Raw genomic sequence first — 13756 nt, forward strand, 5'->3', positions numbered from 1 at the left:
GTGAAAAGACGAAAGTTGTCCGGCGTCTGCCTCTGGATATTGATATTCGACGGGCGAATTAATCGGCCCGGGGGTTCGCCTCCAAAGGATTCTTGTGCGTGTGTGTTCGTGGGTGCGTCTTGGGTTGAGACGAGAGGGTCATCATGTCCAGTTCGGGGGATTTCGGGAACCCTCTGCGGAAGTTCAAGCTTGTGTTCCTTGGAGAACAGAGCGGTGAGTCGAACTGTCGCGGCCCCTTCCACGTAGCCGGTCCGCGGTGGTGCGGGCGTGCCGGGGGGCTTCTGAAATCGCCGCGGACTGCATTTTTTTGCGAGGCTCGCTCTTGACCTCGGCTCGTCTTTGTGGCGAGCTGAGTTGGCCTGGGGTGCGGTCAGGGGATATGATGGTCTCGCGCACGAACCTCGGAGTTGCTTCGTGCCGAACAGAATCCCGTCAGATTAACGGCTAGGCCTACTGTCACTTCGCGATGTTTTAAAAGTTCTCGCGCGCGCGCTTTCGGATACCAAAATCAGCGTTCCACTACGCCTCACCAAGAAGGCGCAGCGCTTTAACCTGACATCCACTTTAGCTAGAGACACCACTGGCCCGTGCGTCCGGATGCGCTCAACGCAGTGTCCACGCCTCCGCTTTCTCAGGCTTTACCGATCGGCCGGCTGATTTCGCTGGAAATTTAATGGTCAGGGTGACGTCGCCTTTCGCGCTAACTCGCCCTGCAGTTTGCGCTTGAATGCACAGCGCGCCGTATTCGAGTGATAGCAGGGATCGAAGTTTGCGTGCGCGCACCTCGAGCCTTCATTTTTACAAGGCAGCAGCTGTGGAACTTCAGCGCAACTGGTCGTGCATAAACGTTCATCTTTCTCTCGGGTCAAACCGTATATCCGCGTTTACAGCAACCAGCAGAAAGAGAACGCGTTGTTAAGGAAGGGTGTGTGCGTGTGTGTCAACGGCGGTAGCGGTCTGGTATTGTGAAACGGCGGCGGCGGCGTAGATGGTAACTTCGTCGCGTCGTGGGGCGTGCGAGAAAAAAAAAGCGTGGGGGTAAGTGACCTCGGCGGCGGGCTGGCTCGGCGTAGTAGAGGAACGGGCTAGGTGCGTGGACGAATGCGACCAACCCAGTTCTCTCGCTGACCGCGTTTGCGAATTGAACGCGAGCGGCCAGTCGCGAAGTCGCCAGCTCATTGTGTGCGACCGTCCGTGAGAAGTCCCGTTTCGGCTCGTGATTAATGCGTCGTCAGCTGACGAGCGGCCACGGACGCGGAAGTAGCCTACGCTCTACAACGTAACGCGGCGCTGTTCATTCGTGACAGCGTCTCTTGATGCCTTGCCGCGCAATTGCTGCTTTCCCTTCATCAGATTGTATTAGCCCCCACTTTTGACAAAACATACACAGTCGATTGCGTATGCACACAGCATCTCTGAGGCCTTGCCAAACAATTGCTGCTTTCCCTTCGTCAGATTGTGTTAACTACTTTTCCTAAAACGCACACAGTCGATTGCTTATGCATCGCAACTCTTTCTTATTACAAGATAATTTATATGCTTTGCATATATATAAATTGCAGCTGCCATAAGCTATGCTATCTCAGCCTTGGAAATTTTATTGTTTTGGCTATTTGATAGCAAATGCAGTTAGTGACGGGGTTTCCAGATGTGATGACGGTGGTAGAAAAATAAAGACAACCTACCTATTCGGATATCTTACCAGGCGGTTCTAGCAGAAACGTTTGAATTGCGAGGTGGTTTGGAAAAAATCCTTCGACAACTGTTTGTTGCACGCAGCTCACACAGGTTAAATGGGCGCGCAATATGTTTATAATGCCTTAGGAAGTTCAAGTACAGTAAACCCCCGTTATAACGAAGCCCTGGTGACAAGCAGCTACCTCGTTATGAGGAATATTTTTTTAAATGCAGGGATGATTTTTCCTTTGTGAACTGTGGTTGGGACAGCAAAAAACTTCGAATAAAAGGACTTTGTTATGACGAGGATTTACAATAGGTAGTCATATCTTGCATTAGCACATCTGCAAGGATGATGGTGTGAAGCAAACACCCTTTTCTTGTTAAAGGAGCCATGAAGAGAAAATACAACTTCGTTTAATTTGAAAGAACTAGGATTCAGTATCTCACTCAGCGCCATTACAGCCACAAAAGATGTTTTTTAACGAAAAAAAAGCAAAAAGTATTTAAAAACTTTCAAATTTTGCGCCACAGTGACGTGTTATGAGCAAGAGTGACGTCATACGGGCCAAGAATAAAACATAATTTTCAGTGCGTTAACTGCACGTTAGCATTCAAGGGATGCGGTCAAATGGAACTAGAGGCCTCATTACAGACGTCCAGTCATGTGTCGTCGCGACAGGTCAGTTAAGCCCGTTATACATGGGGTGACTTTGCAGTTGCGGCGCCGCCCGTGCGGCAAAACGATTTATTTTCCTATTTTCACTGCTGCGACATATTGCTAAATGCTAAGCGGCGTTCACAAGAGAAGTTCGACTGTTCCAAACATTTGGAAATTCGCCACAGCAACGAGAATAGATCGTTTTGGTGGACGAGCAGCGCCGCAGCTGCGAATTTGCAAGCGAAATTCGCCCCATGTAGAACGGGCTTTAGGCGGCCGCCAATCGCACAAACAAGGTTCCGTGACGTCATAGAAAAGTTGCTAGAAATTGGCTAGGGGGTCGCGACTCCTTCACACGTTTTCTTTAATATCTTCGTTATTTGTTCAAAGATTGCGATGATATTGGTATCATTGTTATCGGGACTAAGCAGTCTTTCTAATAAACAAAACTTGTATTTTATCTTCATGGCTCCTTGAAACGTGCAGCTAAATTGGCAGAAAGCTTTATAAATGGCCTTCATATTTTAGGCTTCAATGTGGTACAATTCATGTACGGGGTTTATAATTAAATTGAATGCCTGTGTAAGGTGCACCTAGAACAATAAGTAAAAGGACCTTGGATGCACCATAGGTTCCCGTGTCACTCAGCGTAGAACTCTTCATGGCCTGTCACATTCATCTGTTATATTCTTTGTATCAAACTTTACAAAAGCTTTGAAAGCCTAGCAGGTTTGAGATTGGTTCAGAGTTGAGCTGTTGAAGTCAAAGCCGATGTCATTCTACCTAGCCAGTCCTGGATGCTTCTGTGATAAAAAAAAACAATTTCAGGTGGTTGGAGTGCATGGTTGATACTGTTTTATCTACCGTGTGGTACATAAAAAATGTTTTGTATTCCGGAACTCCTGCAACACATATTAAAAAAAAAAAGATAACAGGAACAAACCAATACATGAGTCATGCGCAAGGTAGCTTTCGGTGCACTAAATCCCACCCATAGCTTGTAAATAACATAGTGTGCATAATTGCAGATGTTTCTCGTTTCCAGCATAGTTAACTGGTTTGTTTTGTTGTCATTGTCTGCACGGGGTCAGTTTCCTCCCTGGCCGGCGTAAGCTGGAAATCTCTGGTATGAAGTACCAATACCAGAATGCATTTCTTTATTCCCACCTCCTTCTCTTGGCGACAAGTACGGTCGTGGTGGTGGCTGATCCTGAGGTGGTGGGTGACCCGCAGAGCTTTTTTTTTTTATTTGTTTATGGCAGATGCAAAAAGATTCCATCCAGCCAATGCTGACAGCTTTTGTAAGACCTTTGCAGAAGCGACGGATGATGGTCACTATAATTAAAGGCTTCTTCCCCTTTTATCTGGGTGTCACATATTCCACCTTGCGTGAGGTGGAATATGTCCTGCTGTGTCCTACTATCTTGAGGCCTGTCCACAGGGAGTGCAGCTGTTTATTCCTCAGCAGTACCGTATCTTCGCGCGTTTAATCCGCACAAATAATGCGGAAATTTCAGTGGCGACGTAGGGGTACGGATAATTCGCGGGGTTTTTCCTTTAGTGCAGCTCCACGGCAATGCGCATTGGGCCGTGAAGCTCTTACGCAGAAACACTAAGCCTTCTTCTCTCTTTTGAGGTTTTGAAGAGAGAAAGAGAGAGAGGAGGGGGGGGGGGGGGGGGGCGAAACTGTCTGACGAAGCTTGTCGACACCTCATCAGGCCACTAAGCCTTCCATGGCAGCAATTGCGCACAGCATACAAGGACAAGGAAGAAAAAACAAGGACGAGTGCACTCTAATAACTGAATTTTATTAGTGATTTGGGACTTTCGCCTTGCACTAAGTGTATTCTACGTGCTAAATATATGCTTTTTCTGTCTACATAGTGTGTGATGTGTTGCTTAAGCTGTAGCTTTGGTGCAGCCTTTCCTGTATCAAATGTGCGGGCAATACACGAGGATTTTTTTCTTTTCCGGCGGGCTAAAAGTGGGGGTGCGGATGATATGCAGGGGCAGGCTATATGCACAAAAATACGGTAGTTTCACATTTGTCACTGCAAACGCTACAACAGTATCAAAGTATACGAGGTGAGGGAATACTTATCGTGGGAAGCTAAACTGCGCAAAATTCTGTACTAGCAGGAACAAATGTTGCATTTTAGGGCGAAAATTCTACTACTCCAGATCAAACCCAGAAAACAGTCGTTCGTTGTTACATCAATTGACCTTCAAGGTCAGCCATGATCAAGCCAGCACCTTGTGCGGTTGCACAGTGAAAGTGCCCAATCACTGATTTGTTCCAAGGGGAGGGATAGGGGGAAAGAGTAAGGATGTGTGCTGTTGAAAAAATGAGTGATTGATTGTTCATTTTCCATGTTTTATTGGCAGAAAATTGGAGAACTAAGCACAGGCCAATCTGTTATGGTTTCGGGGCTACATTTTTACACAGTACCGTAGTTGCAATAGCAGCATGTCTTCTCATGTTGATTGCATATTTAATGTGACAGCATCTTTTTAACAGATTTGTTTTTAGATTAAAAACGAAAGCAGCAATTTTGTGTACGTTTACATATTTGCAGTCATGACTAGTCTCCAGCCATTTTTATTTATGCGTTACAATAATCGAAACATGATCATGGGTTCTTTTTTTTTTTTGTACTGGCATGTAAACAAATGTTTCAAAAAGAAAACGAAACGAATGTAAGACATTGCACAAAGTTTTGCATATTGACCAAAAAAAAAAAGAGAAAAGGGATGAACTTGAACTTTGAATATATTTATTCATACTTTCACAAAAAATGACATTTAAACTGGAGGAAAAAAAAGGCACGTTGAATTTTCAAAGATGCAAATTGAGAACTTCAGACCTCGTTTATAGCCCGGGCATGTTTTTATTTTGACCATTACTGGTACTTACTGTCTTTCCTGCGTTGTGCTTCCCTTCGAGCGACCCACTGCGGTGGCTGAGTGGCTAAGGCATTGTGCTTCTGAGCACAAGGTCGCGGGTTCGATTCCCGGCTGTGGCGGAAGCTTTTCTGTTGGAGGCGAAAAGCGAAAAGGCCCGTGTGTACGAGATTTCAGCGCACATTAAAGATCCCCAGGTGGTCAAAATTAATCCCGAGCCCTCCACTACGGCACGCCTCATTGCCTGCACTGCATCGGCGCATTAAACCCTACAGTCAATCCATCTTCTCTTCGAGCGTGACATCTTCTCTGGGTCATTTTTATGTTTTCAAGGCCGCGGCTTTATATACTCTGTGCCCTTACCTGTGTGACATTTCTTATCTTCCGGGTTGTGTTGCCGGGGGCTCTGCACTGATAAGGACGTGCGTCTAGGCTCGGGGAAGCCATGTAAATTCCTGAGGACTCGTGTGTTCATGGCTGGGCATGTTCTCTTGCATTCAGCTGTGGTTTTCCTTAGCTCAGATAATTTTTCGTGGCCATCATGCTTGGCATTCTATTGGAGTCGTTCGAAATTATCAGTGTAGCGTTGGGAAAAAGAATACAATGGCCTTAAATGGGATGGAGTGGGTTTCTAAAGAAAAAGCTTTGGCTGCAGTGCAATTGCCTTCACTACAGGATGTATATTGGGAGGGGTAAAACAGAAAACTTGAATCCTGGTTGTAACAGCGGTATTTTCCTTTCTGTTATAGGGAGATCAGTGTCCTTCAGCTACTTTACCCACTTTTTCAGTCTGCTGGAATCTGTTTAATCATTTTCTGGGTGCTCTTGGGAGGGGTGGAAGAGAGGAGTGAAATGGGTAGGAGGGTTTGTGAATTGTGCTCAATGCAATGCTAGTCGCATTGCATAGACATTCATTGGTGCTGGGACCTGCATTTATGAATGGATTAAAGTTGCATTTAACAGAAACATTTCATCTGCCAATAGTGTAAATATTGAAATTTTGAAAGATATTCGAAAAGTTTTCATTTTTGGGGAGAAATGCCGAAGTTGTGTAATTTGAGAAACTTGGCTTTTCATTGCCGCATCTTGTATGCTTCCAATTGCCACTGCAGTTTTTGTCTGAAGTTTTGTAGGGAGAGTTTATAACTTACGCGCTGAGGAAAAAATGTTGGGAGCGGTTCGAAACATGTAATTTTCATTTGACAGCTTTCGGGGTCTGGGGTTTCGCTGTTGCCGTGATCAGTTTTTCGAGATTTGGCAACCTTCAACTTTTATGCGAAACAAGCTGAAAAAATTCTGGGCGATCAGCATTCAAGCTCTCTTAATTTAGGAAACTTTATTTTAACTCCATTCACCAAATTTGTTCTGACCCATCTACTGGACATTGCAGCTCAAACGTGGATGATAAATGGCACACGTATTTGTTGTGTTATAACGATAGAATTTGTCTGTGCTTGGCGTGGTGGTGGAGTAATGGGTGATGTCGGGAAGTTTTTAATTTAGGTAGCTTAATTTTACTGGAATCTTGCATTTTTCTGTTACGTTTTTTAAGGATATGAAATGCGTGCACCTTTCTTACACAATAGACACGCAATGTCTTGCTGTGTGTTCAATACAGGCAGCTGTACGTTCTGGAATCCACAACCCTGTCCTCCACGTCTTGTTTAGAATTTAAGGTGTCTAATTACATTTAGTTTAGTTCTAAAAGGTTTTTCTCTCTTTTCTCCTGAATACGTTTGGGTGTGTTATGCATTGTCCTGAAAGAGTGAATGCTTTTCTCCTTGCAGTTGGGAAAACCTCTCTCATCACACGTTTCATGTACGACAGCTTCGACAACACATACCAGGTGAGTTTCCCCTCAATCTGTTGTGTGTCTTTTTAACCCTTTGAGGGTTGAATTTTTTCGCCAAGTGCGACCTCTCAGGGTCGATTTTTGTTATTGCTGATTTAAATTCTTCGGATGAATCTATTCCGAGAAAAAATTATGGTAATTTTTTTAGGGTGACCATAAAGTGACAAAAAAATCGTTTGTGTTGTGACATATATGGGGTTTATTCATGAGTAACACAAGAAAAATTCTAAATAAAAACGAGAGAGTAACAAGCCGGCACCTTTTGAGTGAATCAAAATCAGATATCAGTTTCGCGTGCGGAAAATGCGGGAAGCGCCCGAAAGACGATACCAGCCGCTTCGCGCTCGCGGGTGCGCGCAGCTGGATGCGGGAGCGATAGACGGCGCACCGCTCATAAAATACAAAAAGGGAGAAAAGAGCCTCATCAGTTTCGCAGACGACCTTTGTCTGTGGCAGGCGCAAGAAGCGAAAGGCGCCCAGGCGCCAGGTGGGTGATACCCAGCGCGCCCCCTCATTTGCGGGTGCACAAACGATAGCTGGCGCGCCGCTGAAGTAAGTCATAAAAAAATAAAAAGAAGAGCCATCAGCACAAGAAAAAAATTTGACGTATTTCCGAAAAGCGCAACACATGCCAAGCAAGAGAAGTTGGCGAAAAAGGAGCGCTTTTTAAAGATTCAAGCAATGCTGTACATGTACGTCATTGACCATTTTGAAAGTGTTTGCCGATGCCGTACATGTACGGCCGTGGCCCTCAAAGGGTTAAGGGGTAGACATGTTTTTTTAGCTACATGGAAGTGCAGGGTGGAACCCCTCTCACATGTTGCTTGGCCGTCAAACTAATAACGCTCAGTGTTACAGTAACATTGTTGAAAAGTGTCTGGCGGTGGTTTTTTTTCTTTTACTCACCGTGGTGGCTGAGTGACCAAGGTGTCGTACTGCTGAGCCCAAGCACATTGCAGGTTAGATTCCCAGCTGCGCAGCTGCTTTACATGTGGAGACAGAAAGCGAAAACGCCCCCCGGTTGTCGAGATTTTGGTGCACGTTAAAGGGACCCTGCAACACTCTTTGTACAGTGTCAGTAAACCGGCGCGACTATTAGATTACACTGCCAGGAATACCAGAGCCAAATATTACATGTGCACGTGAAGCGGTAAGCGTGCAAATCGCTGTGAAAGACTCGGAAAAACCAACCGCGCTCTCTTCAATTTTTCTCATTATGCACCCCAGGCATTGGCTAAACGACTTCATTTGGGCCACGGCTGTTCTGTTGGCTGTCGCTGGTCAACTTTGCGGCTTATTTCTCGCATTTCCTGTGACGATTCGCTGTCATCGGCGTTGTGTATCAACCTCTTCTATGCCTGAACCTGTAGACATAGTTTTAGTGTTTCTTTCGTGTTTTGAGTGTGCGCAGAATTTGAGTGGTGAACTCAATACTCCCCTTTCAACGAGACCACTTGACAACGAACGTTTACTGCTTTAAAAAATGCCCCATCAGCCTGAGCGCGCGCTTGCGAGCAGGCAGCCATGCCTGCTTTTTTGTGGCACCAGACCGGAAATAGACCCCTCCATGTTCCACAGAAAAGGAGAAAATTCCCCGGCCTGCGATATATCGAAGGTCGCCGAAGAGAACGCCGCGAGCCGCCCCTATCTCCGATAGAGAGCGTGCAGCTTTCGTCGCATTGTCTGCGATCGAGTTGAGAGGGGAAAATTATGGGCGATTTCTCATTGCATGTAGTTTCGGTGATAGTGAACGGATTTTCATAATTCTTGCGGGAGGAGATTGCTGGGGTCAGTAGACCTTACCACAAAATACATTGCGAGTTTCCCCCAAAATACATTCTGAGTAGTCGATGGTATGTGTTGTGGGGTCCCTTCAAGATCCCCAGGTGGTCGAAGATATTCCGGAGCCCTGCACTACGGCGTGCCTCAAAGCCCAGACATAGCTTTGGCCCGTGGAACCCCCAAAATATAATTATTAATTTTCTTTTTTCTGTGCATCACGCTTGCTGTTTTGTTTCATTTTTTGACTACAGTCAAGTTTTTTTTAGAAGTTCTGGCCAGGCACTCAGTCTGGCTTAGCTGAGAGGCTTCTTGTGAGACCCTGGAGTTAGACACAAACGCGACCGATGCAGTCCTTGGGAGACAAGCACATAGAGATATGCCAATACTACATAGTGGCACCTCTGCTGTTCAGCCTTTTTCTGGAGAACATTGATGTCGCATTATTCATTTTGCAATTGTGTTCGATGTGTCAACAAAGTGTTTCCTTCCTGGTCTAGCACCGGAAAGCCAATTGGTCAGTGTCGTTAAAATTTTTAGAAGTTATTGTTTCGTTCACCTTTGTGCGGTCAACAATGCGTTGACAGCACAAGACAAAGCATTGTGTGAAATTGTAATGCACAATGGAGGAGGAGGAGGAAGTTATGCAATTTGGCCAAAGCTGTACAATTGCCAGAACGTTGTCGCATTAGGTGTGCTAATACCTTAATAGTTGTATCATTCATTGAAGGTACTCGATAGCTGCTTGCTCCATTGCACTAGCCATACGTTTTGTCTCATTAACACGATAATTGATCACACAGAGCTGCTAAGTTGGCATTGTTAGCCTTCGGAGGAAACCAGCAGAAAAGGTCTTGCATTGTTTATAAATAAACTTTTCTCCAAAAACCTTTTTTCTAGGTGATTTGTAAAAACTGTTCGGGGGGGGGGACTTGTAATTTCATAATGCGCAATTTACGAGAAGGGTAGACTGAACCTGCTGTGCTGGAAGGGGCAGTACACGGTTATAATACAACTACAACAGCAAAAGGAAGAATACCCGACGTCTGGCCGGAGATGTCTGCAGTGAGGGACAAGCGGTGATAGATTGAATGTGTGACCTCTTTCCTCCCTCAGGGTCATTTAAATGGCCACAGCTGTCAGTTATGGCAGCTGCAGTGGGTGTCATATGAAGGACAAAGCGGGAAGGCACCACACTTGTTGTTCTTACGTCTGAAACAAGGCCGATATACATATCCATAAGGCTCATCAAACAGCTTTACTTTTTTTTTTCCGCTTTATAACTGCATTACACTCATCAGCTTTTTTGTGGTTTTGAATTATTTCCTTTTTATGACCTAATTTTCCTGTTCCCATTCTTCACCCCTCTTTTGTGCAGGCCACGATAGGCATAGACTTCCTCTCGAAGACCATGTATCTAGAAGACCGCACGGTAAGTGTAAACACATTCGTAGCTTGTTCTGCGTGCTGATGTTGGTTGCCTTTTTTGGGGGAAATTTGTACACACGTCTGTTTTTTTTTTTTCCCCTCCATGCTTTAATAATTTTCCTGACAAAACGGGATGTCGCCGTTAGTGAAGCGGTGTTCTGTACTGTCCTCCATTTGTGCCATAGGACTAGACCTGGAGGCACTGGGAAATGTAAAAGCCTTTTGGAAATACCTAAGAGTTGTTGCTCTAGCCCGTAAAACTTTAAAAATTTTTATTATTCTTAAACCTATTTTTTGAAGCCAAATTTTAAAATTTCAAGTGAGAGGTTACAGGGAAACTACAAGAAGAGTTTCATCTAGTACTGCTGAAGGCACTGTTACTCTATTAGTTCTCATCGTGGTTTTCTGTGGTTGGCGTTAAGAAAGTTGGCGATAGAGGAACCAGGGTTGCTACATAAGTGAGGTTTCACACTTTTATGCTAAATCTGTTTTGTCTTTTCTTTGCGAGTTTTGTTTGGAAGCCTGTTTGGGCATGGTGTGCGACTAGCTCATTGCCTTGCGTTGTTCATAAATGGAGACGCCACTGATCGGAAATGTAGGCTTTATGCCCTGCAGTTAGGTTCACTGTTTTTCATTAGCTGCAGTTTTCTCCCAAGGTCACCTACAGTGACATTAAAGTGGATGGGGCACACTAGCTAGATTAGTGCTTATGTGTCTGCGGTAGTATGAAGTTAATCATGTCTACTGCCGTGCTGAAGTTGTTGCAAGAAGGAACTACACCACTAATGGGCCTGCTGACAAAAACCAAATAATGCTCTTATTTGTTACTCAGGGTAAAAAAATGCACCAGTGGTCATCAAAGATTGAGCTTTCTTTTTAGCTGTTTGTAAGGAGTCCATTGCCTTCATTCTTTCCCTGTTTCAATCAGGAAAAAATGCTGCAAGAAGGGATACTTCTGTACAACAATGCACTCCTGTGTGGGGATTACTTAGCCAGCTGTAGCTGTAAACTGCAAAACCCTCCTCTCATTTCTGTCAGGCACAGTGCCTGTTAATGTGATTGTCCTCGATGCTCTTCTTGTGTTGATCTTTGAATGGCAAGAGCACTTGCCATTAGCATTAGGGGAATGCTGTTTACAGATCATCTAGGCGGCGTCAGTATGCAACTAAAAAAGTCCACTTTAACATTGTGTGGGCCTGGAATAGAGGAGAAAATGCACTGAAGGCTGTGACGATGATGTGTGTATCCTGGTGTGATGCACATTGTGGTGAGGTCGCACTCCAGGGCAAATGTGCGTATTGCTTGCACATTAAAAGGGACTTGCCTGATCACATTCCTATGGGTCTTAGCACTTCATGTACCACGGGCTCAAAAAGCATCGTGTACTGATATCAAAAAGTTTACAAACCGATATAAATGTTTCCAATGGCTAGTTTGCTTCTTTTAGAAACATATCGCTTCTTTAATGAAATAAAGAGTAAGCAAAAAACACAGCCCGCCAAGAGGGGCTGTGGCACCCTCTCTTGACTAGTTTCACTATCAGCCAGGCGTTGATACCGAAAGTAGTCGAGAGAGGAGCTGCAGCCCCTGAAAAGGCCCGTAATGAGACACTGGGTTGAGTTTTCATTAATTTGGGGTAATTAATGCATTAATTCATGTTTTCCTTATTTTATAGTACTGCGTGCTTATTTGCGGCCTAGCAACGGCAGCATCTGTGGAAATGGTGCAGTGCAAAAATCATTCCTAACACTTTGCATCTGAGAAACAAGTGCCTGTGTAGCGCAGTGGGATTGACATCGGCTTCGAAATGTGAGGGACCCAGGTTCAGTCCCAACCAGGGGAAGCTGCTTTATTTACGAAGCATCTGTTCGGGTGCGTGATGTCGTGCTCCGTGTGGGTTTTTGATGCCGTATCAGCTATGACGACATGCCAGGCCCCTGAAGTGTTCCGCACTTGAAAGGGAATGCTCGTTGCACCACCCTGTAGCGTGCTGTTCCCCCTCTGCTTGGCTAAGGTTACAGTACCGTATTTTCCGTTGTATAAGTCGCGGTTTTTTTCTGAAATTTTCGTTGGTGCGTCTTATCGACTAATGCGGCTTATGTATGGAATAAATCCGGTTGGCGGCGGCCGCACGTGGCCAGCGCACGTTGAGACACAGCTCTATGGTCTAAATGAATCCGAAGCCCACCGCTACGGCGTTTCTCATAGCCCATTTGTCGCTTCGGAACGTTAAACCAAAGACTTTGCAGCTTTTTCTAGTCGAGAACAATGATAATGGCCTGCGACAACTGCGTGCCACTTTCTTCCATGTGCAGTAACTACAGTTCAGAATAACTTCAAAGTAACATCAAACTGGGTTGCAAAAACAAAATGCAGCTTATAAATTATTGCAGAGTTGCTCTGAAGGAGGTAAACGTGCTGCTAATTTTTAAAATGACAGCTTGCTGATAAGTTTCAATTTTTGGGCCGCTTCCGGTTGCATCACTTCCGTCCGCCATGACATCTTTATTGCGCTGATTTACGACAGCACGGAAGAGGCGCGCATCGTTTTGAGAGGTGGCCAAATGGGTCTCCGAGTCTTGGGACTCCATTTCTACAACAACAGTTGTAGTCGGGTTGATAAAGGCCGGAGTAATCCGGTCCACGAGTGGTGACGATGTTGGCGAAGGAGACATCAGTGAGTCGGAGGACAACAGCGATGCGCCGGCAGAACTCCCACTTGAAGTTGTTGAATTATTTGTTAGCGAGTCGGAGGAAAAAGATTTCGATGGTTTTAAGTACATGCCCTCTGTGTGTATCAATAAACCTGTTTTGAGAAGTTAGTTCTGTCTAGACTTTGGACGGTATATGCACGGGTCTAGCCCTCCTTACCGGGGTGTGTTCATAGGCGGTGGCCGCCGCAACTATGTACTTTCGCCGCACTGTCTAACGATCTGATTCACTATGAGTTTAACTAATTAACAAGTGCGTATTGTACACCGGTGCGTCTTATACACGGGTGCGACTTATATACGTTCTTTTTCGGGAAAACTGTCATTTTGAGGGGGATGCGACTTATACAAAGGTGCGACTTATAGACCGGAAAATACGGTACTTGCTGGTTGTCTCCTTCCCACAACAAAAAAGGCTGATTTGTGGGTATTGCATTCGCAGTCTCTGTACTTACTGCTCAGTAACTAAGGAATTCATGCATGTTGTGGTGTCGAATGCGAGAGGGTGAACCCTACACAGGAAGCTTAGCTTGAGCCTGCGTCATTGGCTTTTTGCGAGGGCATTTCCGTTTTTGGGGCCTTTGGCATTTTTTTCTCGAGTCGTGTGTGTCAACTCCCCCTTGACATGTGTTGCAGGTGCGCCTACAACTGTGGGACACGGCGGGTCAGGAGCGGTTTAGGAGCCTCATTCCAAGTTACATCCGGGACTCTACGGTCGCCGTAGTGGTCTACGACATAACCAGTGAG

At 45.3% G+C, this 13756-nt stretch overlaps 1 protein-coding gene across 2 annotated transcripts in view; it reads left to right on the forward strand.

Moving 5' to 3' along the window:
• Positions 1–4: 4 nt before the first annotated feature.
• The window catches only part of Rab6 (RAS oncogene family member Rab6), a 28269-nt gene continuing 14517 nt past the window's right edge, over positions 5–13756 (forward strand). For both annotated transcript variants that reach the window (XM_077698120.1, XM_077698119.1), the window contains exons 1-4: positions 5–213; positions 7027–7085; positions 10249–10302; positions 13646–13751. In XM_077698120.1, coding sequence (XP_077554246.1) covers positions 144–213; positions 7027–7085; positions 10249–10302; positions 13646–13751 — 289 coding nt within the window. In that variant the 5' untranslated portion in view covers positions 5–143. The remainder of the gene's footprint in view (positions 214–7026; positions 7086–10248; positions 10303–13645; positions 13752–13756) is intronic.

This window comes from Haemaphysalis longicornis, unplaced genomic scaffold (genome assembly GCF_048455015.1).
Source record: "Haemaphysalis longicornis isolate Haplotype H1 unplaced genomic scaffold, Haemaphysalis longicornis Haplotype H1 scaffold_2, whole genome shotgun sequence".
Classification (NCBI taxonomy): domain Eukaryota; kingdom Metazoa; phylum Arthropoda; class Arachnida; order Ixodida; family Ixodidae; genus Haemaphysalis; species Haemaphysalis longicornis.